The 26,554-nt window shown below is 37.9% G+C and overlaps 1 protein-coding gene across 1 annotated transcript; it reads left to right on the forward strand.

Annotated features, from left to right (window-relative positions):
- Positions 1-283: 283 nt before the first annotated feature.
- Positions 284-16,611, forward strand: fam110d (family with sequence similarity 110 member D). Its single transcript, XM_077221596.1, has 2 exons — positions 284-396; positions 12,785-16,611. The coding sequence occupies exon 2, from the start codon at positions 13,408-13,410 to the stop codon at positions 14,713-14,715; it is 1,308 nt and encodes a 435-aa protein (XP_077077711.1). The 5' UTR covers positions 284-396; positions 12,785-13,407; the 3' UTR covers positions 14,716-16,611.
- The last annotated feature ends 9,943 nt before the right edge of the window (positions 16,612-26,554 follow it).

The following is a 26,554-nucleotide window of genomic DNA, read 5'->3' on the forward strand; positions in this document are numbered from 1 at the left end:
TCAGCAGGGAAAGGTTCAGAAACACATTTGTAGAAACACATCTTGAGAAATATACACAAAGTGTGTCTATGAAAACTTGATAATATTTTTTTCCACCTAATGCAATGACAATGCTTGTCGCCAGTATATAGATATAAATCTACCTGTTTAAACACTTTTGCTTGCTGTAGTGCAGGTCAATCCCCCCAAACAATTTCCCTCTGCTGTCGTGTTTGTGGAGGGGGTCAGTTTACACTCATACCTGCCCGCCCACCGGAGTGGGATGATCCCGGTACATCCACGAGCCACAGACGCTCCTCCGGCATTCAGTTCAGAAACCAATGAGACACAGCTCGTGTTAGTCAGTTAACGGAGATTACCAGAGCTTTCACATGTGGATACGGATCACGACACACGGTAAGCGCAAATCTAGCACTTAGTGTACGAACAGTGAATAAATATCCGATCAGATAATGTTCATTCAGCATTTATAGCGACTTTAATTTACAGAGTCATGTTGGCATTCATTCGTGTTCGTGAGTCTGTGTAAACAAACAGCGGAGTAAGTTCATTTAACATAAACATCGATCTTAAAAATATTCTAAGTTCAGTTTGATGTACGAATCGGATAATTATTATTTTTGTTTTCTATAAATAATTGATGTGACTGCAGCTTTCGTTGAGGTTTATGTGGATACTATTGGAAATACAAATTATGAGTCTGTGTGTTTAAATAAGACAGATAAATAAATTAATAGGTGAGATGTGTTTTTCATATAGCCTAAATGAGCCTATCTACATTAAGTGCATAATATTGATAGTTTTGAAAACGGAATATTTTGGTCCTTTAATGTAATTTGCATATGCATAAAGTAGAATATGGGCATATTTTACATTACATTTAAATTGTTGATTTTTATTTATTCTTTAGATGAATGAATATTAATGTATGTAATAACTAAATTAGTCTGGTTTATCATTTACTCAATGTAATAGTATTTATTTTGTAAAAGATATTTTTCTTAAAGGTAGTATGTAATTCCTGCGCCTCTAGCGGCACCAAATCGAATTGCAATAATACTGAGACTAAATTCCCATTACTTCATCTACTGCATTGAATGGAGAACGTATTTCATGTCTAGGTTCTGCCTAGAATGTGCCAAAAAACTCAAAATCACTCATACAGTCAGTTAGGATGCGGCCTTAAATGGCAGCAGTTTGTGTAGGCAGTCGACAGCAAGAATGCTCATTTGGTTTTGGAACAGAGACGCAGTTTAACACATTAAACAGAGATGAAAGAAAGTATTAATTGAGAACATATTGTGACAAAATGTTGTTTTGGAAATGCAAGATATTGACCTCATTAATACCACATTTTAGAGAAGGAATTGTTTCTGCATTGAGTATGACCTCGGCTCTCATCTAGACTAGGAAATTATGTACGTTTATTACATGAAGTTTAAACAGTGCAAGAGAGGTAAAAGGATGAGTTGGGTTGGTGTTGTAGGAGAAGCTTTAAACAAAAGAATAGACTCCATGTAGAGGAAAGCGAGGTGACCACATGTGTTTTTTTGGAAACCCCAGACACAGTAGTCTAATACAATTGACACAAATCCAAAAAGACAGTTTTCCAGCAAATTAAGAGTCTTTTCTCAATTTGTATGCTTTTAATGCATTATGTTTTGTGTAAATGGAACGGGTAATGCTCGTGACCCTCCCCTTCCAAAGGGTTTTACTTAGGTTAGGTGTGCAGACCATGCACTAACTTTCCGCAAGTTCAGCAGTATTAACCACTCGAAACCAGTCTAAACACTCCAAAAAAGTAGACCAAACGCAGGGATTTCATCTGTCCTTGAACCACAAGTGATGTCTCTTCATGCTGGTGTATTGTCTTCCGAGCCCCAAAATAGGATAAACACGTGTCTGATGTGCAGATGCATGTAAAATGTAAACATCAGCATGATGCCGAGGGCTACAATGCTCCTCTGCTGCCTTTCCTATCCTTGTGCAGATGTTTTAAGATATTGTTGTGTAGCCTACATTAAGGTCCAGTATCAACTGGCAAATCACAATAAACTCTTTGCAGTGTTGCTGAATGTAATGCCCTGAAGTTCACTGCAAAAGTTACAACCCTGCTTTAATGCATGCTTTTTATTATCAGTGACGGGCCTCAGGCATCACCGTAGACATCAATGTTCATATCAGAACTATAAACTTTTATCCCAGTACTTCTGTGATCATTTCAATTACTGTAACACAGAAATAATGATCCTGTGTGGTTGAAAAGACTGTTTATGAAGCTGTTTCATGACAACTGCTCTCTCTGACTCAGCAACAGCACCAACACAGATCTGAATGTTCACTGCGATCGCACTTGTCAAAGCTTTAATAGACAGTCGAATCGTTGTCATTTAGGAATTAGATTGCGTGGACGATAAATCATGCTCTAATAAAATATATATACAGTATATATATTAGTATCTCTCTTCTAAGGTGTTATTTTATTTGTCACTTATAAAAAGAGAGAAAAAATATATGTATATTATTTATAATTTTTAGGGTTAAAATAACTATATAAAGTAGCAGATCTTAGCTGGCTGCATCTCATCTGAGGTGCTGACAACCACTTTGAGATGAATAAATGCGAAAGGACTCGGATCACCACTAGGGGGGACGCACAGAAGAGAAGCCCACGGGCCGCATGCAATGACCTTTTTCAGATTATATGCAAGTGCTGAGCCACTCCGGCTTCCGGGATGCATGGCCCACACTATAACCCCTACTGGGTCTTTTCCATCTCAGAGATTCCACAAACACATACTCATCCCGGTGTGACCACATCAGTCTCAACTGCTGTGATACTGTATCCCACAAATGTCTTTTATGGGTCCAGGACGGAAAGGCAGCAGCTGTTTTTTTATCGCGTAAACTCCATCAAGCCAAATGTTGCTCTCTTCTTTCAGCAGTTCGAGTGCAATCATGTAAACAGTCATTTCCCCAGTCATTTCCCATAAGGAAACTTCGCATTTGTAGCACTAATGTGTGGCTATGTGTTAAAAGTATGAAGCTCAGGTTACTAATTAGAGGCTGAAGGGTCTTGCAGATTCTTTAGTGTGACCACCTTATTGGTATATGGAAGTTTGTTTGTTCCAAGGAATTAAAAGAAAAAAATTGACACCTCACAAATCTGACTTTTATCTTGCAATTGAAAGTTATACCCCCGGTTTCTCAGACAAGGTTTAAGCTATCCCAGACAAAAATGCATGTATGAGCTGTTTTAACTGAAAGCAACTTGCACGGGCATATCTTAAAATATGTCAGTGTCATTGTTTTGTCTCAAAATGCACACCAATAATGTTTTTTTTCCTAGGTAAATTTATAAAACTATACTTAGATGTCTTAAACTAAGGCTTAAACTAAAGCTTAATCCTGGCTTAATCTAAACCCTGTCTGTGAAACCAGGCCATAAACTCAAAAATAAGTTTATATCTCGCAAATCTGACTTTTTCCCTCAGAAATCTGTTTTTACTTTTTTACTTTTTTCTCTGAATTCTGCATTTACATCTCAGAATTATGTTTCTGTGTTTCAGTCACTGAATTAAAAAAGGTAACTTTTTATCTCGTTTTATCTCTCACAAACCATCCTCAGAAATTTATCACTTTAGTTTAGGGTCCAATTGTAAAGTCTATGTCTTTTGCCTCAATAAACTCTTAATTACAGCTTATTAATAGTTATTAAGGTAGTTGTTAAATTTACGTAGATTAAGTGTTGTAGAATATGGTCATGCAGAATAAGGCATTAATATGTGGTTTATATTAAAAAACAGCCAATATCCTAGTAATATGCATGCTAATAAGCAACTAGTTCATAGTGAGAATTGGACCCTAAACTAAAGTGTTACTGAATTTTTTATTCCATATTTATGTGTGTGTGTTTTATGGGCTGACTGATGCATTTCACTCTCTATGTACTGTAGTCATCTAGTCTTTTTTTCCCTTCATGATTTATTTACTTTCTTTAGTATTAATATTAAATGGACAAATCCCGATGCGGGACGTCCCCGCCGGCCCGACTGACAGCTGTGGGAGCGGGTCGCTCATAGTCACACATCTCTTTAATTGTCCTGGGCTCGGCGAGGTAGCACTGCCATCCTGCCAGGTCCAATCAAACCTAGCGCCGCGCGGATCCTTCATCACACATGAAGGGGCTTGTGTCCTTTGTCACGCTCACAAGACATTGTTCTGACAGGGCCGGTAACCAATGAGCTTTCCCTCAACTCGACGCTGGCTTCGATGATGTGGTGAGGGGTTTGAGGGGAGATTAGGGGCTATTTCTGTGGCACTTTGGCCCTGTTTGCGACCAACGAGCCAGACTAGCGGCTAATGAGAGAGGACAGCTGACAGGTTCGGTGGAGGTTATGAAGCAAGAAGAAATGGCAGTGAATCACATGGCCGTTGAGAGTGATTGAGAGCTGGCTTTCATTTTATTTTTAGTAGAGGAAAAATGTATCCCAAACTTAAATCTCATTATTTACTCATGTAGTTTCAAACTCAGTTTAAGAGATATTTCACCCAAACATGAAAATTCTGTCATGAATTACTTACGTTGTTCCAAACCCGTAAGACTTTCATTCATCTTCAGAACACAAATGAAGATCTTTTTGATGAAATCTGATCGAACAATTCATATGGATTAGTTTTACGATCTATTTATGAACTTTTTAAAAGCGTCAAAGTGGTAGTTGCGTAGCTGTCAATGGAGGGACAGAAAGCTCTCAGATTTCATCAAAAAGATCTTCATTTGTGTTATGAAGATGAACGAAAGTCTTACGGGTTTGGAACAACATGAGGGTGAGTAATTAATGACAGAATTTAAATTTTTGGGTGAACTATCCCTTTAAGTCTTCTGAGGTATGAAAGAGGATCCTCTGAGAAGTATAAGTTTCCTCTATGTTGAGAAAAGGCTGATAGAATAGATAATTATTGCTTCTATTTAAATATGAACTCTCCCATATTTATTTGTGCTGCCAACTTACTGTTGATTTGTTAAGTGTTTTTATGGGCCAGTTGTTGGATTAAGGTCACAATGGGCAATCGATGCAATATCACTGGAAGTGTTTTGTGTTTGTTGTCACTGAGTGAAAATTGGATTCAGTATTGTTGTGTCCCATTTGATGGTTTGATGTTAGACAGGAGGACTGGATCCCTCCCCCATCAGCCCATCATGACCCCTATGACCCCATCACAAGACACGTTTGCTTGGACCGCTGCTATTAACACTTGGGTCTGCAGTGACTTTAACATGTGTCTGGGATAGTCAGCAAGCACTGTGAAAACAAGCTTAAACAGACAATTTATCTGAGAAAACAAGGCTCTGGAGGAATAAGCTAAACAACTTTTATCACTTCAATCCCATGAGAGCAGTTTTTTTTCTGGATCATGACAATCAAGTTAAGCCTTAACCTTCCACATTATCCGTAATGTAATTTGATCAGCTGAATTACTGCATTTAAATGGCTCTTTTTGTCCTTCACTGACAGTCTGTAAAATTCAGTTTTGTTGATTCTTAAAGGCTGCATGTAGATCAAATGACTTCTCCTTTACATGCCTAGAATATATTAAATTAGTATTTCACGTCAGACGCTTTTTATTAGAGAACTTTTTCAATACGCCAAACCTTTGTTATGGGCACAGTAAGTAGACCAAACTCCCCGTGTAAAATTTACATGTACAGTAAAATTAGGCAGATTTACAATACTATACTGCAATGTGAACATTTGGATTGGATTCAGAAATAAATAATTTAGGCAATCTCCAGAAGCAGTCCTGTGCAGAGACATGAAAGACGAGTATACATAAGCTACAGTATATATCAAATACATACATATGCTTTAGTTCTCAGAACCAGAAGTTCTTAACTGGCTGGATGATATATCAAAATAAAATATATATTGCAATTCTCAATGTGTTCTCAGAGTGAAGCGCATCATTTACCTACATGAAGTTAATGATAACATGTTTTAGTTACATTCATTCTGTGGCACATGTGTGAATGAACATACAACAAACCGGCAGCCCATTTATTTAAAAGCATGACTGTAAACGTTTGAAAATGAAGAAGTTAAGATGTAAATATTAGTATTGTAATTTTACTGTAAAAAAATATTACTCCCATAAAAACAGTGTGAATATAGTCTATAAAAACTCAAATGGAAAGAGTTTAAAATAAAATAAAAAACTTTATGGTTTGAGTTGGATCTTGTTAAGAGTAAACCCAAGTTTAAACACCCAAATTTTTACCCAAAACGTTTTCATTTTCGGCTCTTTTTATTAAAATCTCCCAACAAAATCATTCTAGAATGTTCAATTATTTCCAAATAGAGCTAGTCATCTGGTGAAGAACAAAATACAATAGAATACAAAAATCTCATTAATTTCAATATAGTGCAGCCCTATTCAAAACCTCGCCTTTCCTTTCATTGCACATTCTCTCAGGAAAAGCAAGACATTTCCATGCCTCTTTGTGTTTTTCCTCTGCTATAACAGACATGCACAACCTTTAGCACCTCACTCATGTCTCAAGGCAACTCCTTCTCTTCCTGCCTTCACTTTCCGGCACTGAGCCATGGATGGAGTCCAGGTCGTGCATCTATTGAAGATTCAGAGGAGGATACTTTTTAAATAAAGGAAATTTATAGCACCTTTATCAGGCATATCTTTGGCATAAAGAAGGACCCAAAGCGGTTTATGACGTAACTAATGGAAAAGTAGGGTAAAGTCCACTGATGTGATATGTTAACGCCTTCACACAACATCTTAATCCTGTAATGCTGGATATACAGTATGGCATAATCGGAATGTATTGGAACAGTTATTGAACCTTTAGACAAAATATTTAAACCTAAAAGTTTGCATGTTTACGTTTTGTATCATATTTGGTATTGATCAGGCTTTATGGCTCATATAGTATTTATATACTGAGAATATGGACCTCAAAAGTCTGATATTTGATACTCACAGATTTTTCTAAAAATATATGTATAATCAGGTAAATCTAGTGTTCATCTTAAAATATTACTAACAAAATGAAAAAGTTATTTACTTAATAAAAATCATTAAAGATTTCACAGCAAAAATACATATAAACCGCAACCTGACGGTGAACATTTTTACAATTAAACTAAAATAACTTTTACTTAGTAAAAAAATAAATGTATGAACTATCAATCAGACGACAGACGGATTGATATGACATTTCTGTTTATGCATTTAGCTGACCCTGTGACATCCATGATGTATATTTGATCGGTTCTTGCATTCACTGAATGAAAACCCCATGATCTTGGGTGTTGCTGAGCTGGTAGTTTGCATAAACCATCCTTAAATTTGCAGTAGCAAAACATTGTTTAAATCTAAGGGTCAAAGTGAGAGTGGTAAATGACCATGAGAACCTATTAGCTTGTTATGGTTGTTGATTGAGACTCACATTTTGAGTAAGTCACAAGTATGAGGAGCGACTGTGTTTTAAAAAGTGCTTTAGCAAGTGAATGTGATAAGAGAGAGCGGAAACGTGAGCATGCTGAACAAATGTGCCACGGATAACAGGAGCAGGTTTTTCCAACACATGTATTTTTACAGTAGTGTTTATCTTAAATCGATTTTCCCCTGGTGTGAGCGTCTAAAAAGATAAGCCTGAGAACTACATTCATTCATTCACACATTCACATTCAGCTTTGAATCATTACTCTGTCCCTTGTTAATGATTTAGTGAATCGCAGGAAGACATTTTGAGTTAAAGACCAAAGAAACAGTTCATAGATGTGAATGCATATGTATACACTTCTCCAAATGTATCAATTAGTTCTTTTAAAACTGTGTTTTAGCTCAATGGTTAATTTATAGGTCAATAAACCACCTTTTGTTGTTGTCGTTTAGGACACATTTCCATTTTAACTTTGAATTTACATTTAATGGGAATTATGTTTTTTTTACAATAATGAAAACTTGTTTAATTTTTTATGAAAAGTTAAAGTTTAATTTATGCTAATTTTATTAGGTGACATAAAATTATATTGTGCAAAAAGAAAATTAAGCATTTTTAGATGCAATATATTCCTGATGGTTTTATGAGATTCGCCTGGCAAATGTTTCTGTCAACCTCAGAATTAGAGTTATTAGTTAACAAAAAATAAACCATTAAAAAAAAAACGTAATAATGTTTTTTATTATATTTTATCATTTCTTATGTTATATCAGCTAATTACCAAAAGCAACATTTCTTGTTTTCATTTAGTTTAACTTGATATACTAAAATAACTAAAAGTGAAATAAAAAGGAGTGGTTTTTTTTCTTTAGAATAAACTATAAAAAATTTTAATGTTTGTTCCAATGAAAATAATAAGTCTTCATAATTATAATCAAATAATGTTACACTCTTTTCATTATCCAATAATTTTTCTCATTGAAACTTCTGACATATGTTAGATAAGATTACGGAAAGATAGTGTCTTTTCGATGAATCAAGTTTTATTTTCAATTAAGCTTTTGGCTTCCAACTAATCTAACACTGCTCTAAATGTAGTTTGAGCGACTGGATGGCAGAACGTTCCAGAGCCCATTCACACCGGCATTCATCGCTGAGCAATTGTGATCGGATCAGCCGAGACGGGTGTTAATACCAGGTGTAAACACTGATCATTTGACAAGCCCACGAAAGTCTCCGGCAATCCAGCGACTCGCATTTGTCACGTTTGAATGACAATGGGGTCAGTTAAGTGTCCACCTCATCATTTGGAGAGGGTTTAGGGGGGTCTGTTATGTTTTAAAGAGCTCCCTTGTGACCCTCCTGTGGCCCGTATGCCAGTCCATCACCCCACCCATCATACATCAGCTACATAATGGCCCTCAAGAGTGAGGAGATATATGCTGGCTCTGCCTTTGTGTTGTTAAGAGTGTTTGTGTCTGTTGAGTTTTATTGTCATGTGTTTTCTTTCTCTCTGTTTTTCTTACTAATGAGCCACAGTCTTCAGTTCAGCATCTCATCTCCAGAGCCAGAGGGGGCTTTTGTCTACGCCGATAAATAATGCAGGATTTTGGTCTGTGATGGACGTCCTGACTTAAGCTTTTGTAGTTTTATATCCAACATGGGACATTTATGTGTAATTGGGCTGCTCAGACTTGGTGGGACAGACACTTTGTGGAGGCTTTTGATTACAAGCTTTAAAGTTTTATCAACTGGATGCAATATCTTTCAATAGAAATTCATAACAGGGGCTTGTTTTATTGTATGGAACTATTACATTATTCCCAAAACATTAAAATGTAATTCATACAGACATTGACTTGAATATTTACAAATTTTCAATTCCTGAATTTAATATTTACGGTTAGACAAATTTTTTTTTTATTATTAATATTATTTTCAGAGTTTTTATAGTTAACTAAAACGAACCATTAAAAACATTTTTGTTACTTGAAATAAAATCTTAAACATTATTTTATTATTTCTTATTTTTTTATGTACAATAACGAAATGTATGTATTAAAATGACTAAAACAAAAAAAAACTATTAAAAACTATAAAGACTATAAAAACTATAAACGTTTTTTTATATTTAAAAAACTATAATAAAATTACAATAACACAATTTTTACTACAAGTACAATCTTCACATAAAATGGAAAAATACTAACCAATTGAAAAAATAACAAAACTACTAATAGTATCTCCATTATTCTAAAATATTATTTTTTTATTAAACATAAACAGTTCCTCTTTGGGGAGGAATGCAAAATTCCTCTTTGGAGATTCCCCTTTGGAATAATATCTAGATTGTTTTTGCCATAATCAAGCAGCCCTATTGTGAACACCATTTAAGGTTTGGTTGACTGGAAACTGTACCAAACAACACATGCAACTTTAAACATTAAGCGGTTTGTGAATCATTTCCCTTCCATAATCTAACAGATTTCAGGATATTCAGCCAGAAATGAGGCCTTGTATGGTTGTGTTCCTACTTTGCGTGAAGTCTTCAGTAGATCTTAGATGCAGCTTGAGAAAACATCTGGTTTCTCTTTGACCTTGTTGGTCGTCTGTTTTCACCCCCCCGTGGCAGACGACCTGCCCACAGCTTTCCTGAGACGAAAGCCATTGAGATGAGAGGAGGCTGGATTAGCAGGGGTTAATTACAAGCCGTTGCGAGCCGAGCCGCTGCGATTACCAGCGCAGTTCAAGCTCTCAAACGAGAGAGGAGCACAGACAGTTTCATGTCACTAATTTGCCTCTATAGAGAGTAATAGAGGCCATTGTAAAGCAGCAGACGCTCTGGGTGATGATGGTGTGAACTGTAATGTTTTATCCTTCTGTAGATCAGTGATAAACAGAAACTTTTCTTTAAATGTTCAAAATCCTGCAGTTTTATTTTCATATTTTCAGTTAGTCTCATACTTTTTTTTAGGTGAGTTATGAGCTTGAAATTTGAATGTCCAGTTCGTAAACAAATAGGCTGATTGATGTGGTTCTTTTTTTAATGAATCAATTGACCGGATTCATATTGGATCAATCAAAGGACAGGAGTCATCCGTGTGAATCAGTCAGACCTCTCATTTCTTCTTTGAATCAGCTCACATGACTCGCTGAACCTATTACATATCGGCAAAAGAGTTTTGTTATAATAAGTGCATCTTAGTTTACATAATAAAAATAATAATTGTATTGTTTAGAAAGTTGTTAGGCCCTGTTTTGGGGATGTTTGGTGCCCGAAGGAGAATTTACCAGTCAGTAAATCTCTCAGAGCATGTTTTAATTTAAGCCTCTGCTCAGCTATTATTAGCCCTGTTTCCATCCTAAACACGACGATCCAGCATTCAAATAGCTTTAACGCTGGTTTGGAAAGATCTATATTAATGCTGTAATGCATCTACAAGCCAATAATGGCCTTTGAGTGCAGATTGATGTAGATACGACTAATAAGTGTGTTATAGATTTGAAACACACTACTGTGCAGTAGTTTGTGCCCCATATTTATATTACATTAACCTGACAGGTTATTCTGATGATTAATCATGCACAACTCACGGGCTGAGCATCATATTTAAAATTCACAATGTATCTCACAAACTTAAAAGCGTTTTAAGACGTGTTTTAATTGTCTCTCATTTAAATTTCAGCAAGAACAGTACAATTTGTAAGTTATAGCCTATTCATTTCCATGAATTGGTTAAAATGTCTGTTTTAATTATTAAGTTCAAAACGTGTTTCAGTGATTCATTTGAATCAACAGAAACATTTTCAAAGTTGTCACAGTATTAGGAGTTATAATATATGTATATATATATATAAATATATATAAATATATAAATTAAAAGTTAATTTAGATTTTTGTAAAAACTTTTTTTGCATTAAACATTTTGTGTAATTGACTGATGGTTCATCTAATAAAATCTGTTTTAAGCCATTTCAGAGTAAATATATATTTGAATATCATAAAATCAAAAGGGTGAAAAATATTGAGGCTGTTGTAGCCGTATTTCTCAGACCAACTAACTAAACAAGAGCCGTTTTCTGAGTTTGGACAGCCTGTTGCTCACCACTTTCTGAAAGTCCCTGAATCCAGATCCATCTCATGCTCAACACCTGTTCAGAATTCTTTCCCGGAACTTTCCCAAACAATGGCTGCTTTTCCCGGGACTGTCTGACATCTGGAAAATGTTGCAGTTCCCCTATTGACGGGATTTATAGCGAAGGGCTTCAGGGGGGTTCGAGGTACATATGAGAGGTGCCATATTTATAGGGTAGAAAGTCATCTTAAGTGCATGAGCTCTCTTTTATCTTAGGGATTTTTTCTCCTTCAGATTTTTGTCTTTGTAGTGGATTTCCTTTTTTTCCCCCACTAAGTCTGAATACTGAAAAAAATAGAGCTTGCAATTTAACAGCGCACACCTGTTTTTAGTTGCAGTAAATGACTACTCATAGTGAAACTGGCAAACAAAGAGAGAGTTCTGCAGTTCTTCCCGTTTACTAGGTCACAGGGACATATTCACTTGAAAATGCTGGGTTTCTTCCTTCAAGGGTGTACAAAAATAGCACTTTGATGCATCATGTTTTGAATGTCTTCCCTTTCAGAACCAACCATGCAATCAAAATTGTTTAAAGCTAAAATTCTTGCTTTGCAATCACATTCTGCTGTTCTATTAGTAAGCAGTAAAACCATGCAGTGTTTTGTGGAGTTGTAAAAGCCACTATGTGTTAAATACAGTAAGTGGTCCCTCTACGTCTTTAAAGGAAATTTGGGATCTACAAAATATGGAAGCAGCAAAGCCCTTAAGGAATGCAAATGTGGCATGTGGGTTAAGCTAATGCTGAAGGTGAAGGCCATTACTTCTGCAGTCTGTATGCACATGGTCACAGTTTCCTTTAATAGACTTTCTAAATGCATCTGTGGGTAAATGGGTAAAATTCCACTTGCAAAATTATAATGTCAATCCAGACTTCACTGTATATGTCATGCATTATGCATATTCATTCAGAGATAAATACACTAAATTTGTGCAGGACAACACATTTGTACGAGTGAATGGTTATTTAGGACTAGTTCAAGCATTGGGAAGTCAACTCAGTCCATGCATGAGCTAATGGCACTGCCTGTGGCCCCAGACATGCATTTCTGCCAACTGCATCGGATCACAAAAAGCTACAGGGACTTCTATCCACACTGCCATATGGCCTATGCCTTGGGAGATTAGATCTCCCTTGAGAAATGCTAAAAAAGACTGAACTGTGTCTCTACCGTTTTTGTTTTCACAGGGCTCCAGGTATAGAGGGAGAAGCACAGGACCTCTGTCTATCAAATTCTGAAGTGCCCCGGTGCCAGCTGTATAGGTCAACCCGACCGTAACAAGGCAGGACAATAGGAGCCCAACCCAAAGACCTTAGACGGTTATCAAAAAGCAAATAATCAAGCTCATTAGCTCTCTTCCCCCAAGACGACCTTCTCTGAAAAGATCAACAGAAGAGAGGAAGTTAAAGAGGACCAAACAAGAGGGGGAAAGAGGGTGAACATCGACGGCTATTTCTGATACTTTGTGGTGAAGGGAACATCTCATTTGGGATTTGAGATTTTGGATTGCAGAAAAAGGATTTCCTCATGCCAATGCCTGTGTAAATACTGCATGGAGATTTGTCCCTTTTCCAAAAGCGCCCAGTAAAGAGACTAAATATAGCGAAAGCCCAACAGCCAACTCTGTCGCTTAAACCTCAGATTTTCAAAATGCAGAAAAATCTACATTCATAGGAATCCTATAAATGGATAAAAATCCTGCTACTATTCTGAGACACGTTAGATCTTGAAGAAGCATTGAAACTGTAGTTTTCAAGAGGGGTTCCTTCTCTTTGTAGGGCAAAGCAATTGCTTTGTCCTTTCTGTTTGGATGCATTTTTTCCAGAACTCTAAAATGAAGCCCTTAACTCCCGTTGGTTCACCTTCTCCGCTGCGGCTCCTAAACAAGGGGCCAGACTACCTTCGCAGGCAGATGGATGCCGGAAGCAGGGGTCGGTCCATTAGCGCTGTAGAGCGGCTGGAAGCAGACAAGGCGAAGTACGTCAAGAGTCAACAGGTCATAAACAACAAGCAGGAGTCCGTATTAGTGCCCTGTGCAACCCCTCCACCGGTGCCCCGTCGAAATTTCACTGTGTCCACTCCTTTGACTCCCGTTCTCCCACCTCGAAATCAAATGGCGGCTTTCTCTGCACCGCAGATCGTGAGGGATGAAAATGAGGATGACTCCAGGAAAGAGAACTGTCAGAATGAAACTGATGTGGAAACCAACAATCGCAACAATGCAAACAAGCCTCCTGTACCTTCCCCAAGAACTCCAATCATTGCTCCATTAGTCGCCCCACATAGTGCTCCAATAATGCGCAGGAGTAACGGCAAGCGCATGCTGCGTCCAGACTCCCTGGTCATTTACAGACAGAAGAAAGAGTGCAGGAGTCCCAGCAGTGGAGGCGAAAACGGCAACACCAATGTGGAGGTCAAGGGCTACAGTTTTGTGCGACGCCTCTTCCAGGGATCCATGCGTGAAAAGAACAGTCGGAATGAGGCTCAAAAATTGGTGATAAATGAGGAGAAGGCGTCTTCCTCTCGAGACGGGGATTCGCGAATGTCCTGGTCCAATGACAAAGTCACTGTCGACGGTGGAAACGAGACCAGACGATCGAGCAAATCTGAGCAAGAGCACTCGACACCAGAGACACAAAACAGCTACACTGGTCTTCAAGAGAAGCTATCTAAGATCAACAGTATACGAAACAGCATGGGCAACTCCAACAATAACGACATGGATCCATGGAAGCCCGTCCTTCCTCGGATACGGGGCGATTTGAAACGGTCCAAGTCAGAATTACGACTGCGCTGCTCGCTAGCCATGTCCGAGCAGGAACGCTTCTTCGACTACTGTGGATTGGACTTCGATATGGTGGAGAGGCTCGGACCGGAGAACTTTCTAAAAGGGGCCAGTTCAATCGACACGCTCTCGCTGCTACTGAGGAGCGTCGGAGGCGGCGGCTCGGAGCCCAGTGAGTTTTCCCGACACTCCGGGGAAGGGCTTTTCCAGGAGGAACTGGCCGAGCAGATCCCTACAGGTGTCTCAATTATTGAGAGAAATGCACGGGTCATAAAGTGGCTCTACGGCTGCAGGAACGCAGCCCAAGAGGGTCCTAAAGAGTCTACTGTTTGATTATCACGGTAACTGAACTGAAACTTTTTTGGAGCCCTGTTCCAAAACTGTGCTGTATTTATTTCATGTGGGACATTTGTATTTAAGTGATTTGTTTTGCTTTTCACAGCCAGTATGAGAACAGTTATATTACTTTGTGTCAGTCACACATGAAGCTGCAAACCGACAGTTCTTGTCATGACTTACACAGTGGCTATGTCTGAAATCGCCCCATTATACCCTCATTCACTATTCCATACATCAGTTTACTAATATAGTCCACTTAAAGGGATTCAATGAAAACAAGTAAACAATTTTTGCTGTGGAAGCCAAATTCTGGCAAGACTCTCACTCTCACATTGCATGGCTATTCTCTAGCTGGTTGTACACTGCATTGCAGTGCATTGTGGGATTGAATGAGTACACTCAATAATGTCCACTATGGTTTCTGATCTTTTAGTGCACTGTATAAGGGTATAGGGGCGATAGTGATGTCATCTCTTGTTCTCTGTATATAGAAAGACATGAGTCCGTCCTGTTACTTCAGTTCAGAAACAATTATTTGTTGAGCGTAACTTAAAGAACATGTCATCTGATGAATAATTTAACATTGAAAACCACTAAGCTTTTTTCTGGGGCTGGGAAACCCAATGCATGAGTGTTAAATGAACCATGTGTACCTCATTTCCCAAATGTCCCAGTTTAGTTTCTGTGTTGCCTTTTTTCCTTTAACGCAGGCGTTGGAACAAACACACAGAGCACCCCTGTGGGGATATTAATGCACTGATTTGGAGAAAGAGAGACGGAGCGAGAGCTATATATAATGCTATGATACATATTTTTAACACTGTCTGAGTGTGTGCAAATAAATACGCAGGGCCTTAAAAACAACCTGATTTTGAGTTTCTTTAACTTATGCCAAAGAAATGTGCTGTGAACTGATATCTTTCCAAACCTTATCGAGCTGCTAAGAGAGAATCATGCTCACAGAGTTTGGCATCAACATGTTGCTAATCTAAAGAGTTCGTAAATACTAGGTGAAATGGCATATTTTGTATCAATAATTTTCAGTACAGCTATATATTTAGATTAGATTAGATTTTCCCCCTGTTTTAATCCAAATACAATTGCCTGACATGCAAAATGCATGTTGCGGTAATTAGATTTTTTGATTTTACAAAGCATTGTATTTTTGCTCTAAAAAAGATATATAGCTCCAAATATTCATTATTAAGGGAGACCTAAAATAAAAGTTTAAAAATCAGGCATTGAAAAACTGGCAATCTCTAGATAAGCAGCTCACTAGGGTTTTGAACGGCCATTATTTTGCCCCTAAATTGCTCAATTTCATTCCCGTGTTTGGTAAATATCTGTGTTACTTTGATTACTGGGATGGTAAATCATGGTTGGTTGCACATTTGACTCAAGGAAAAGCATATTTTTAATGCAAGTGACCGTTCCTGTGGCCATTTTTGCAAAGCAGAGGAAGACATGACAGCAAGAGATCAGATGGCCGAACTTTCATTCAGTGTGGGAGATGCTGATGTGTTCTCATATTTACGGAGACCTTTGAACACGCCTCCCCATCTAAACATCAATCAGACACTGATTCTCTTTTGTGGTAATGAATCAGTCTTTATGATACCACTGATAAATGAAGCAAAGGTCCGCAGCGGCATGCACAGGTCAGACTGCGGCCCGCAGAGAAAGAACTGTGATCTTTTCTTTCAGAATTCCTACACTTTTTCATCCCCAACGTCCAAGATGCATTCAGTGTTCCCGAGCACCCGAAATCTCTCTCTTGCATGTATGTTTACACTCCATGTAAGTTTTTGTATATGTGTCTATAAAGAAGAATTTAGATTTCAACCTAAAGAGATATTACAGATAAAATTCAAATAAAGTCCTATTTCTGAATGACTGTAGTTGGTTGTGTTTTGTGTTAATTATGTTGTATGCTGGGTAAACCTGGAAATATCTGGGAATTTTATGATAGATTTCCAAGTCTAAATGTCTACATAAAATATGAATGTTTGTTTTTAAGTAGTCTCTTATGCCTATCAAGGCTGCATCAAAAATACAGTAAAACAGTAATATTGTAAAATATTATTACTATTTAAAATAACTATCTGAATATGTTTTAAAATGTAATTTATTTCTGCGATCAAAATTTAATTTAAGCCGCATCATTACTCCAGTCTTCAGTGTCACATGATCCAACAGAAATCATTCTAATATGCTGATTTGCTGCTCAAGAAACATTTCTTATTATCAATGCTGAAAACGCATATAACGCAGAAAACGTGTCTGTTGAGCACCGTGATGATAAAAAAAATAGTCAGGTTCTCTGATGAATAGGTGGTTTAAAATAGCAGCATTGAATAGATTTTTTTGTAACATAATTTTTTTGGTCTCTTTTTAATCAATTTAAAATAAAAATATTATTTCTTTAAAAAAAATATTTTTGACCTCAGACTTTTGAATGGTAGTGTATATAGAAATTGCTCTTGGTAAATGCAGTCTGTAAGATAAATATTTTAAATCATTATTCAGTATCACAGACAAAAGCCTGCATGGGTTGTGTCATATTTCCCAAACCAGATAAGTGTGGAAGGTGAAGAAACCCTGTAGATGATGTCAGTGGAAATAAAAATGATTGCACGGTCCAACTGTGTAATGCTATAAATCAAAGTGAGAGCTACATGCTAGTACAGAGCTGATGATTACACACTTGTCAGTCTTAGATTTCTTTCTAGTCTTCAATGTTGTTAGAAACACACACAACTCAGTTGCTAAACAACATTTGGGCAAAATGGGACACAATAAATCTACATAATTTTGATCCGCTCCTCATTTGAGTCTCACCTCAGTCAAATCCTGCCATTTTCTTGTCTCTTTCCAGCACACAGCTAGTTTCTCGCTAAGGCTCAAGTGCCTGTTATTCTGAAAACATTCGCACAACATCTAAACCACTTTAGTAAAATGCACCAATACACCACATCAAATTAGGAAAAAAAACTCTTTGCAACCCATTTTACTGTGACATTTCCAAGTAAAACAGGATTTCAGTGTGAAAAATGTAGGGCGAGACTTGTTTATTTTTCCAAAGGATTTGATTGGATGGTCAAAAGTGGTCGTTAAAAGGGACACAGGTGGTTGAAGGGGATGAGCTGAGAACTAAAACAGCTTGATGACTGCATGCAAAAAGAAAAGTCATTTCAGAGATAGTGCAATTTTAACATTTAAATGAAAGATTTTGAAGACAATTTTATTATTATTATTATATAAAATAGCCTACACCAATAAATTGTGCACAGTAAGACCATTAATGTTTTGAAGTAAATAGGGTCCATTTTTATTGCATGTTGATTTTAACCCTCAGAATCAATGTTGCAAGATTTAAGTGGTTTAAGATTTTAGCACAACAGTGCTTCTTGCCACTTCTTAAAAAACACTTTTAAGGGCATTGAATAAAGATACATCATCTGTGTTGAGATTCTGAGGGTTCAAATCTACAAAAATAACTCTTCTATTTTGCCGGCCTGATCAGGTTACCCTCTTCCACCCCACCTCTCTCTTTCCTCTCTTCCGTCAGATTCATATGTGAATGAAACAGCAGTCGTCTTCCTGACATCCAAACACTCTAGCCTGCTGTGCATCCTGTTTTTGGTCCTGTCCATATAGTTTATTTAACACGTTTGGTTATCAAACTGCTCCTCTCCTCCCTCGTACACAGACATCACCCTCGGGCAGCTGCTGCGGGGGACGGGACGGGTCGAGAGATCACGTTTGCAATCCTTGTCTCGGTCCTCCAACATTATCTCTAAGTGTGTGATGTCAATGGTGCATTTTAGCCACAACAGATTACCTCAACGCTTCTTTTTATATAATGAATCTATCTATCTATATCTGCCTGTCTGTCTGTCTATCTGTATATCTGTCTATCCATCTATCTGTCTATCCATCTATCTATCTATCTATCTATCTATCTATCTATCTATCTATCTATCTATCTATCTATCTATCTATCTATCTATCTATCTATCTATCTATCTATCTATCTATCTATCTATCTATCTGTCTGTCTGTATATCTGTCTGTCTGTCTGTATATCTGTCTGTCTGTCTGTCTGTCTGTCTGTCTATCTGTATATCTATCTATCTATCTATCTATCTATCTATCTATCTATCTATCTATCTATCTATCTATCTATCTATCTATCTATCTATCTATCTATCTATCTATCTATCTATCTATCTATCTATCTATCTGTATATCTGTCTGTCTATCTATCTATCTATCTATCTATCTATCTATCTATCTATCTATCTATCTATCTATCTATCTATCTATCTATCTGTCTGTCTGTATATCTGTCTGTCAGTCTATATCTGTCTGTCTGTCTGTCTATCTGTAAATCTATCTATCTATCTATCTATCTATCTATCTATCTATCTATCTATCTATCTATCTATCTATCTATCTATCTATCTATCTATCTATCTATCTATCTATCTATCTGTATGTCTATCTATCTGTCTGTCTGTCTGTCTGTCTGTATTTCTGTCTGTCTGTCTGTCTACCTACCTACCTATATCTGTCTGTCTGTCTGTCTGTCTGTCTGTCTGTCTGTCTATCTATCTATCTATCTAGATATCTATCTATCTATCTATCTATCTATCTATCTATCTATCTATCTATCTATCTATCTATCTATCTATCTATCTATCTATCTATCTATCTATCTATCTATCTATCGGTATATCTGTCTGTCTGTCTACCTATCTATATATCTGTCTGTCTGTACATCTGTCTGTCTGTCTATATCTATCTGTCTGTCTGTCTGTCTGTGGAGGTACAGGTGGAGCTGGGGAAGGTGGAGGGTTTCTGAAAGCGTGAGCTCATTGGCTACTGATACGGCAGGAACCAATCAGCTGCGCCATATAGATAGTGATGTGATTATGAACAGGTGAGTAAAGGACCTATTAGCCTCCGCCATCTAGAGTTTCATGCCAGAACTTTGAATATCTGTCTATCTATACCTATATATCTGTCTGTCTATCTATACCTATTTATTAGTACAATATAAGACTATTTTATATTTAGGATGAAAAACTTCCTGATGAAAAAGTAATGCTTATACTGTAGTGCACAGCTGACACACATTCATGTTGCGTGTTTAAAAGCAGAAGAAAGCAAAGGCAGAAAGAAATGCATTTCCCTCAAAAAACTAAAGGAGATGAAAATGTAGATCAGCATTTCCTGAAGGAAACAGCACCTGTGAGCAGTGCATGCAGCAGAAGAACAGTGATCATGTTTTGGGTAAGTTTAGGTTTGAGTCTTGATGTCTGTGGTGTTGTGGGTGGTCATGTACGCACTGTAAAAGCACAATTACACAGTCTGAGAAGCCTACAAAGCATTCATCAGACGAACAGCACTACACACATCTGAACTCTGTCTGAAAAGGCTTTTGGGTTTGAAAGGAAGGAGCGTGCCAAGATTTCCACTCGCATTGTGCCACGGTGGTATAATGAGACTCTGTTCACAATCGCCCTCGTGCATTTGGAGGGAATGTGCATCATGCCCGGCTGGGGTTGTGAAGTGTGGCAAATCTGGCCTAATTCTTCTGGGCCAGCAGCTCCAATCTGCCAGTGCCGTGCATGAGTCAGGACGGAGAACAGGCCAGGATGATCCGTTCCTCCTTCGGCATAAACACCACACGACATGATTACGACTGCAGTCGTATTTGAACGGAAGAGAACTAAAATAATCCAGATGAAAATATGCATGATAATGGTGTTGTAGTGTTGTGGAGGAAGGATGGAGGAGTAAAATAACAAGGCTAAACAGATTACAGAATTACACCAGGAAGAAATACAGACATGCACCTGCCAAAGAAACATAGTTTGAACCTAAAAAAGGTGTTTTATAGAGAAAAAAATCCTCAGACAGGAACCACGAGTAACATTTATCTTTTTATATTGTATTGGACACATTATAGTATTGACTTTCCACAGACCTTCATAAGACTCTAAATACATGTACTGCTTTCTATTCATATATACACTACCATTCAAAAATGTGGGATTGTGGAGTCTCTTATGTTCACCAAGCATGCATTTATTTAATCAACTATAGAGTAAAAACAACAATATTGTGAAATATTATTACCATTTAAAAATAGCGGTTTTCTATGTGGATATATTTTGTAATTTATTTCTGTGATCAGAGCTGAATTTTCAGCATCATTACTCCAGTCTTCAGTGTCACATGATCCTTCAGAAATCATTCTAATATGATAATTTGCTGCTCAACAAACATTTCTTATCATTGTCAATGTTAAAAACAGTTGTGGTGCTGCTTCATATTTTTGTAGAAACTGTAATATTTTTTTTTTTCAAGATTCTTTGATGAATTACAAAGTTCAAAAGAACAGCATTTATTTAAAATCTTTGATAACAGTAGTGTATTTTAACCTAACATCTTGTCAAAATGGCCATATTCAAATTGTTTATCAGTGTTAAATTAAGTTCCCAAAATCTAGCAATCGTTGCACGTGTGTGAAAGCTTCACAACTTACTTCGATGGGCTATGGAAACCTAAAACTCTTGGGGGTTTCTGGGAGGGTCTGTTTCGGTGCTTCACAAAAAAACATCTCGGTGAAGGAGAAGATCCGATGGCGGCAGAAGGTCATAAATCAGAGGACAGGCCTTTTCACTTCTGTCTCTCAGGCGTAACCTCCCTTCTGTGGGGTCAGAGAGAGAGAGAGAGAGAGAGAGTGAGAAGAGAGAAGAGAGAGAGAGAGAGAGACAGAGAGAGAGAGAAAGAGAGAGAGAGAGAGAGAGAGAGAGAGAGAGAGAGAGAGAGAGAAAGAGAGAGACTCTGTGGGAACATGCCATGTGAATTACGGCTCTTTTTATGACCTCCTGACATCAGGACCTGAGAATGAAGGTCAGAAAGTGTTTGGTGGAAAATCACAGGAAAACATGACAGAAGTTGACCTTTTTTTGGTCCAGCTCACAACGTTAGATTTTTGGACTATTTATAATAAAATATGTGAATAAAAATTAATTAATTAATTCATTTTTTTTTTTTTTTGGCTGGTTGTCTTTAACCCTCAGTCTCACTGTAGCAAAATTACACATTTTTCTAATTAAATACATGTATATTTTTTTATTTGCATATAAACCTGACAAAAGTGAGGGGGTATATATATATTGGTATATATATATATATATATATATACCAATTAGTATATATATATATATATGCACTAATTGGCTTCATCACTGTCTCCTCTCCATCAGTAAGCTGGTGTGTGTTTGTGTGTGTGTGTGTGTGTGTGTGTGTGGTGGGCATTCTGGCGCAGTATGGCTGCTGTCGCATCATCCAGGTGATGCTGCACATTGGTAAGTAAAGCACTTTGAGTGCTGAGAAAAGCGCTATATAAATGTAATGAATTATTATTATTAAAAGCAATAATGGTGTTAGCCTAAGTTTCGAGTGTTTAGAGCTGTGTGAATCTGAGAGGAAAGCCGTGTTGGAGAGTCTACAGTGAGTAAGATACAGACTCTCATGTTATTGAGGGTAAAAGGTCTCGACAGTAACGCGATGCTTAACGTCTCTGTACAAGCGACCCACTGCCATCTTGTTAAAGTTTGTGTATAAGCTCTCCATGCAAATTAACAAGGAAATTTCATTACAAATAAATCCATCACATTACTGTGTTCCATGTTTTGTGTGAATCAATATGATCCCTGATTGTAAAAAATGCATGAGGCAGATGAACGTGCATGTCTGTGATCGAGTGCTGCCGTCGTGGAGATTTAGAGACTCCGGTGAAGTGATTGAATTTCACTGAGGCAAACCAGGAGGAACATCAGGCCAACAGCTGTGCCATGTTTATTCCATGTTCAACGCACTATACGGATAACACATTAAATAGCACATTATTTCAAATGCCATGCCTTCTACTTTTCCAAACTGTTTAAGTCAAGTCAGATTTGCTTTTTTTCTCAAAACAGATGTGCAAATGTTTCATGTATAGGCTAATGAAGGTGATTCAAAAGGCATCTTGGTAAAAGAGTTTTCAGGCCAGTAGCGCAGTCACGAGGGGGCCTGAGAGCCCGAGGCATCATTTACATGTCTGACCAATGCTGCAGCGGCTGTTTTTCAAACTTATTGGTTTGATTAATGTGATGTGCGTATAGCCTACTCTGCAATTTTCTTTGTGCGTGAGAGTTTATCCCGGACGAGCCCCCATTTGTCACGGCCGGCTCGCAAGCCGCAACAAAGGACGCGGCAACACGTTGGATAATGCTCAAAAAGGAATAACATTTATTAAAGTAAGAATAGTTAAATAGAAAGAAGACGAGACGAAAACAAACAATTGAAACAGGTAGGCAAACGGCACGAGGATGGGAACTGCTTTAATTGCCGGTATCAGCTCCAACACAGGTGTAACTCCTCAGTCTTCAATGACGTCACTCACCCTAACTCCATCCTGCAAACCAAACACAGCGAAAACAAACAACCAACAAATCTAACCCATACCGGGTTCATAAAAATTAACATGCGGTGACAATGGTGAGTGCACAAAGTTCAATATAATGCTTGAACGAGAAGGTGAAAAAGAGCCTAGGCCTACTTCACCTTTCCTCGAGGAGACAGCGAGTGAAGCGGCACCTGAGGCTTCACAGTTCCTGGACACACATATTACATCACTAGACTATAGTAGTGAGACTTCCACGACACAAATCTACACAAATTCCACAACACAATGCCAGATGGTTTTGTCATATTATAATAGCGGAAACAACTTAAATTACTCACAATTTATGGTCATACAGATAAGAGTAAGGCATTATTGGAAACTGTCAATGGTCTGTTTTTATTTGTGTACATTTACACCAAAAACAAATCATTGTGCTGCTGCAAAATGAATAAAACAAACAGGATGCTGCTTTCTGCCGAATTCCCTTTCCATGAAGTTTGTGGAGCATGTCACAAAATAGAATCAAAACTCAGCGTATAGTCTAGTACTTGTCGCACAGTTTTGTCTTTCATTTTGTTAATCTGTATTTAAGTGAAATATATTTTGCGTATATTTATTCCTATTATATAGCCTATATTTTTTTTATTCTGTTTTTCTCCATTCACAGAAGAGCTGAATGTGCGTGGTGTGACAATGTATGAATCCTCATGTTATGTTGTTTAAGCTGCTATTTGCGCATATAAAACTGAACAAAACTCATTTATTTATAATGGGTCACAGACACGTATCCATTGTAATTTAATTTTAATTTAACTAATTAATTAATTTTTGTTCAAAGTTCAAAAGAACAGTCTTTATTTGAGATAAAAATATTTTGTAACATTATAAATGTTTTAACTGTCACTTGCGATCAATTTAATGTGTACTTAATGAATAAAAAGTACTAATTTATTTCACAAAAAACAGATAGTGTACTTACTATACTGTTAAACAGAAAGAATTGTGAGGTTCTTTTACTAATGTTTTTATTTATTTAGCATGACAATTTGTGCATATCAATCTTCAAAGTTGAATCTTAACATATGAAGTTAAAGGACTGACCATGATCTATAATTATTGTTAAAAATGATTCCATTACAATATTACAATAATCAATTTATATTCTTAATGGTTTTTTAATGTTAAATGGATTTAATTCCCAATTTTAAAAATCATTCAACTTTAAATTTAAAATGGGTATCAACACTTTATCAATATATTATATAGAGCGATGTCAGCCTTCATAGTACATGGAATGGGATTAAAAAAAAAGAAAGAAATGCTATCGCCCATTCCTACTGACCTCAAAGTCTGCTGAGTTTGATTATAAAGCACTGGGCAGTGATGGGCAGCTGGACTTCCGTCTAATTTACATCTGGTTGTCCTTCTCTCTGTAATTGCAAGCAGTTTTTATGGGCAAGAGTCAACAGTGCAGTTCCCACAGTCTCGAGGCCGGTCACGCTGGGCTTTAAGGGTTTTTCTCTGGGGATCAGGTACTTCTGGAAAGGTTAAATCAGATGGACAGGAGATAGGGGGAATTAGCCAGTTTAGCTCCAAGACCTGGAAAAAGTCCATATGTTTTCCAAGGGAAAGGACCATCTGTGTTTGTTTGTGTGCACGTGTGTCCCTGCTTGCACTCGCAGCGTCTGTAGCGCTCAAATGAGACGCATCAAAGACTCGTTGGGGTGTGACCTCGCCCACAGTTTTTGGGGTGAGCAGTTCTGTATTTAACCTTGGTCAGCGTGACACAGAAGTACGTCCTTCCGCCACAGTGCAGAGCTTCAAACAAACCCCCTGATGGCAGACAGCTAGAGCAACACGCTTTATCACAATCAGAACATGTTTATGATCGCATAATGGAGTCATGTGCCATTTGGGCCATGATGAATGAGATTTTACCAGCTACAGGGCGAATCAGGTGACTTGCTCTTCAAAATGTGGTCCATTTGCTCTGTATAATGAGATAGACATTAGCTTTATTCCAAAACCTAGTGATCTGCATATGTTTTTTAAGACATCACAGGCTCCATAATGAAGGTATATGCATTATAATTGTGCTTGCTTTTAAGAAACATCATTTCAAAAATCACACTTGGTCAATGCATGCTTACATTTAAATATAGAGTTTAATATAAGCACTAGGCAACAAGCTTGCAGGAATTCATTAGCAGTCTGAGTAAGAATTCATTGCAACCAATATCCTGTAGAGAAATGAGGCTTTGCTTTTTTCATAGTTTAGAAATTAGTTTCACAAAAACCCATTGTTTGCACGACACACCTTAGGCAATAGTCTTTATGGAAATATGTACATGATTGTATATGTCTGAGAACCAGCTGTCTATAACTATCACAGACCTATTGTTGCAAAGTCGTTTAAAACAAATAGCTAAATAGTATACCTTATAATTATTAATAACGTCTACGGTTACGTATGTAACCCTCGTTCCCTGAGTAGGGAACGGAGACGTTACGTCGGATGACGACGAATGGGGTTTCGCTTAGAAAGCCTATCAACTTCGAGTATTACAAAACGAGCCAATGGCAAAGAAACGCCATGGGTCTGCGGAATTTGCATGGCGTAACTCCGCCCCACCTCGTGGGTATAAAAGGAGGAAGCCGGCAGCAAGCAGATATGTTTCTTCGCTGAGGAGCCAAGACTGAGCTCAGGCGATCCCCGCGGTACAGCGGAAAGTGGCAGGCAGACGTAACGTCTCCGTTCCCTACTCAGGGAACGAGGGTTACATACGTAACCGTAGACGTTCCCTTTCGTTGTCACTCCGAGTTACGTCGGATGACGACGAATGGGGTTACCAGTCTAATCACGCCACCTTCTCAGCTGTCTTCCAGTGCCCTGCGTAAATCGAGATCCCTGTCAACCTGGACAAAGGACTCCATATAACACAGGAATACCAAGGTACACTGGGAAGCATATCCCAAGCTTAGGGGAAGTATGCAATTAATGCCAGCCCGGAGGGGGGGGACTTAGAGAATACAATATGACCCGAAGGAAGCATATGGGAAACACTGGGGTGTCCAGCCGCAGGTGGAATATTTAAACCCCAGGGGTGGCAAGGTGGCTTGCCAAGGGAAAGACACACGCTCAGAGAGGCTTACAGTGGAAATACACATGTGGGGGTCGCTCAGAGGAGGGACCATGCACACGGGAGGCACCTAGCCGACGCACAGGCAATAGACACTGGCGCCGACGTCAGGAGTGCTGGAGGAGCTCAGGGCTTTCGGAGAAGCTCACCTGAGGAAAGTATCGCACGTATCCAGTCCGTGGAGTGGAATGGCGAGCAAGCGAAGACACCTGAGCGGGTCCGGTAC

Source organism: Siphateles boraxobius, unplaced genomic scaffold (genome assembly GCF_051911475.1).
Source record: "Siphateles boraxobius isolate OS27281-9 unplaced genomic scaffold, OSU_SipBor_1 84, whole genome shotgun sequence".
Lineage (NCBI taxonomy): Eukaryota > Metazoa > Chordata > Actinopteri > Cypriniformes > Leuciscidae > Siphateles > Siphateles boraxobius.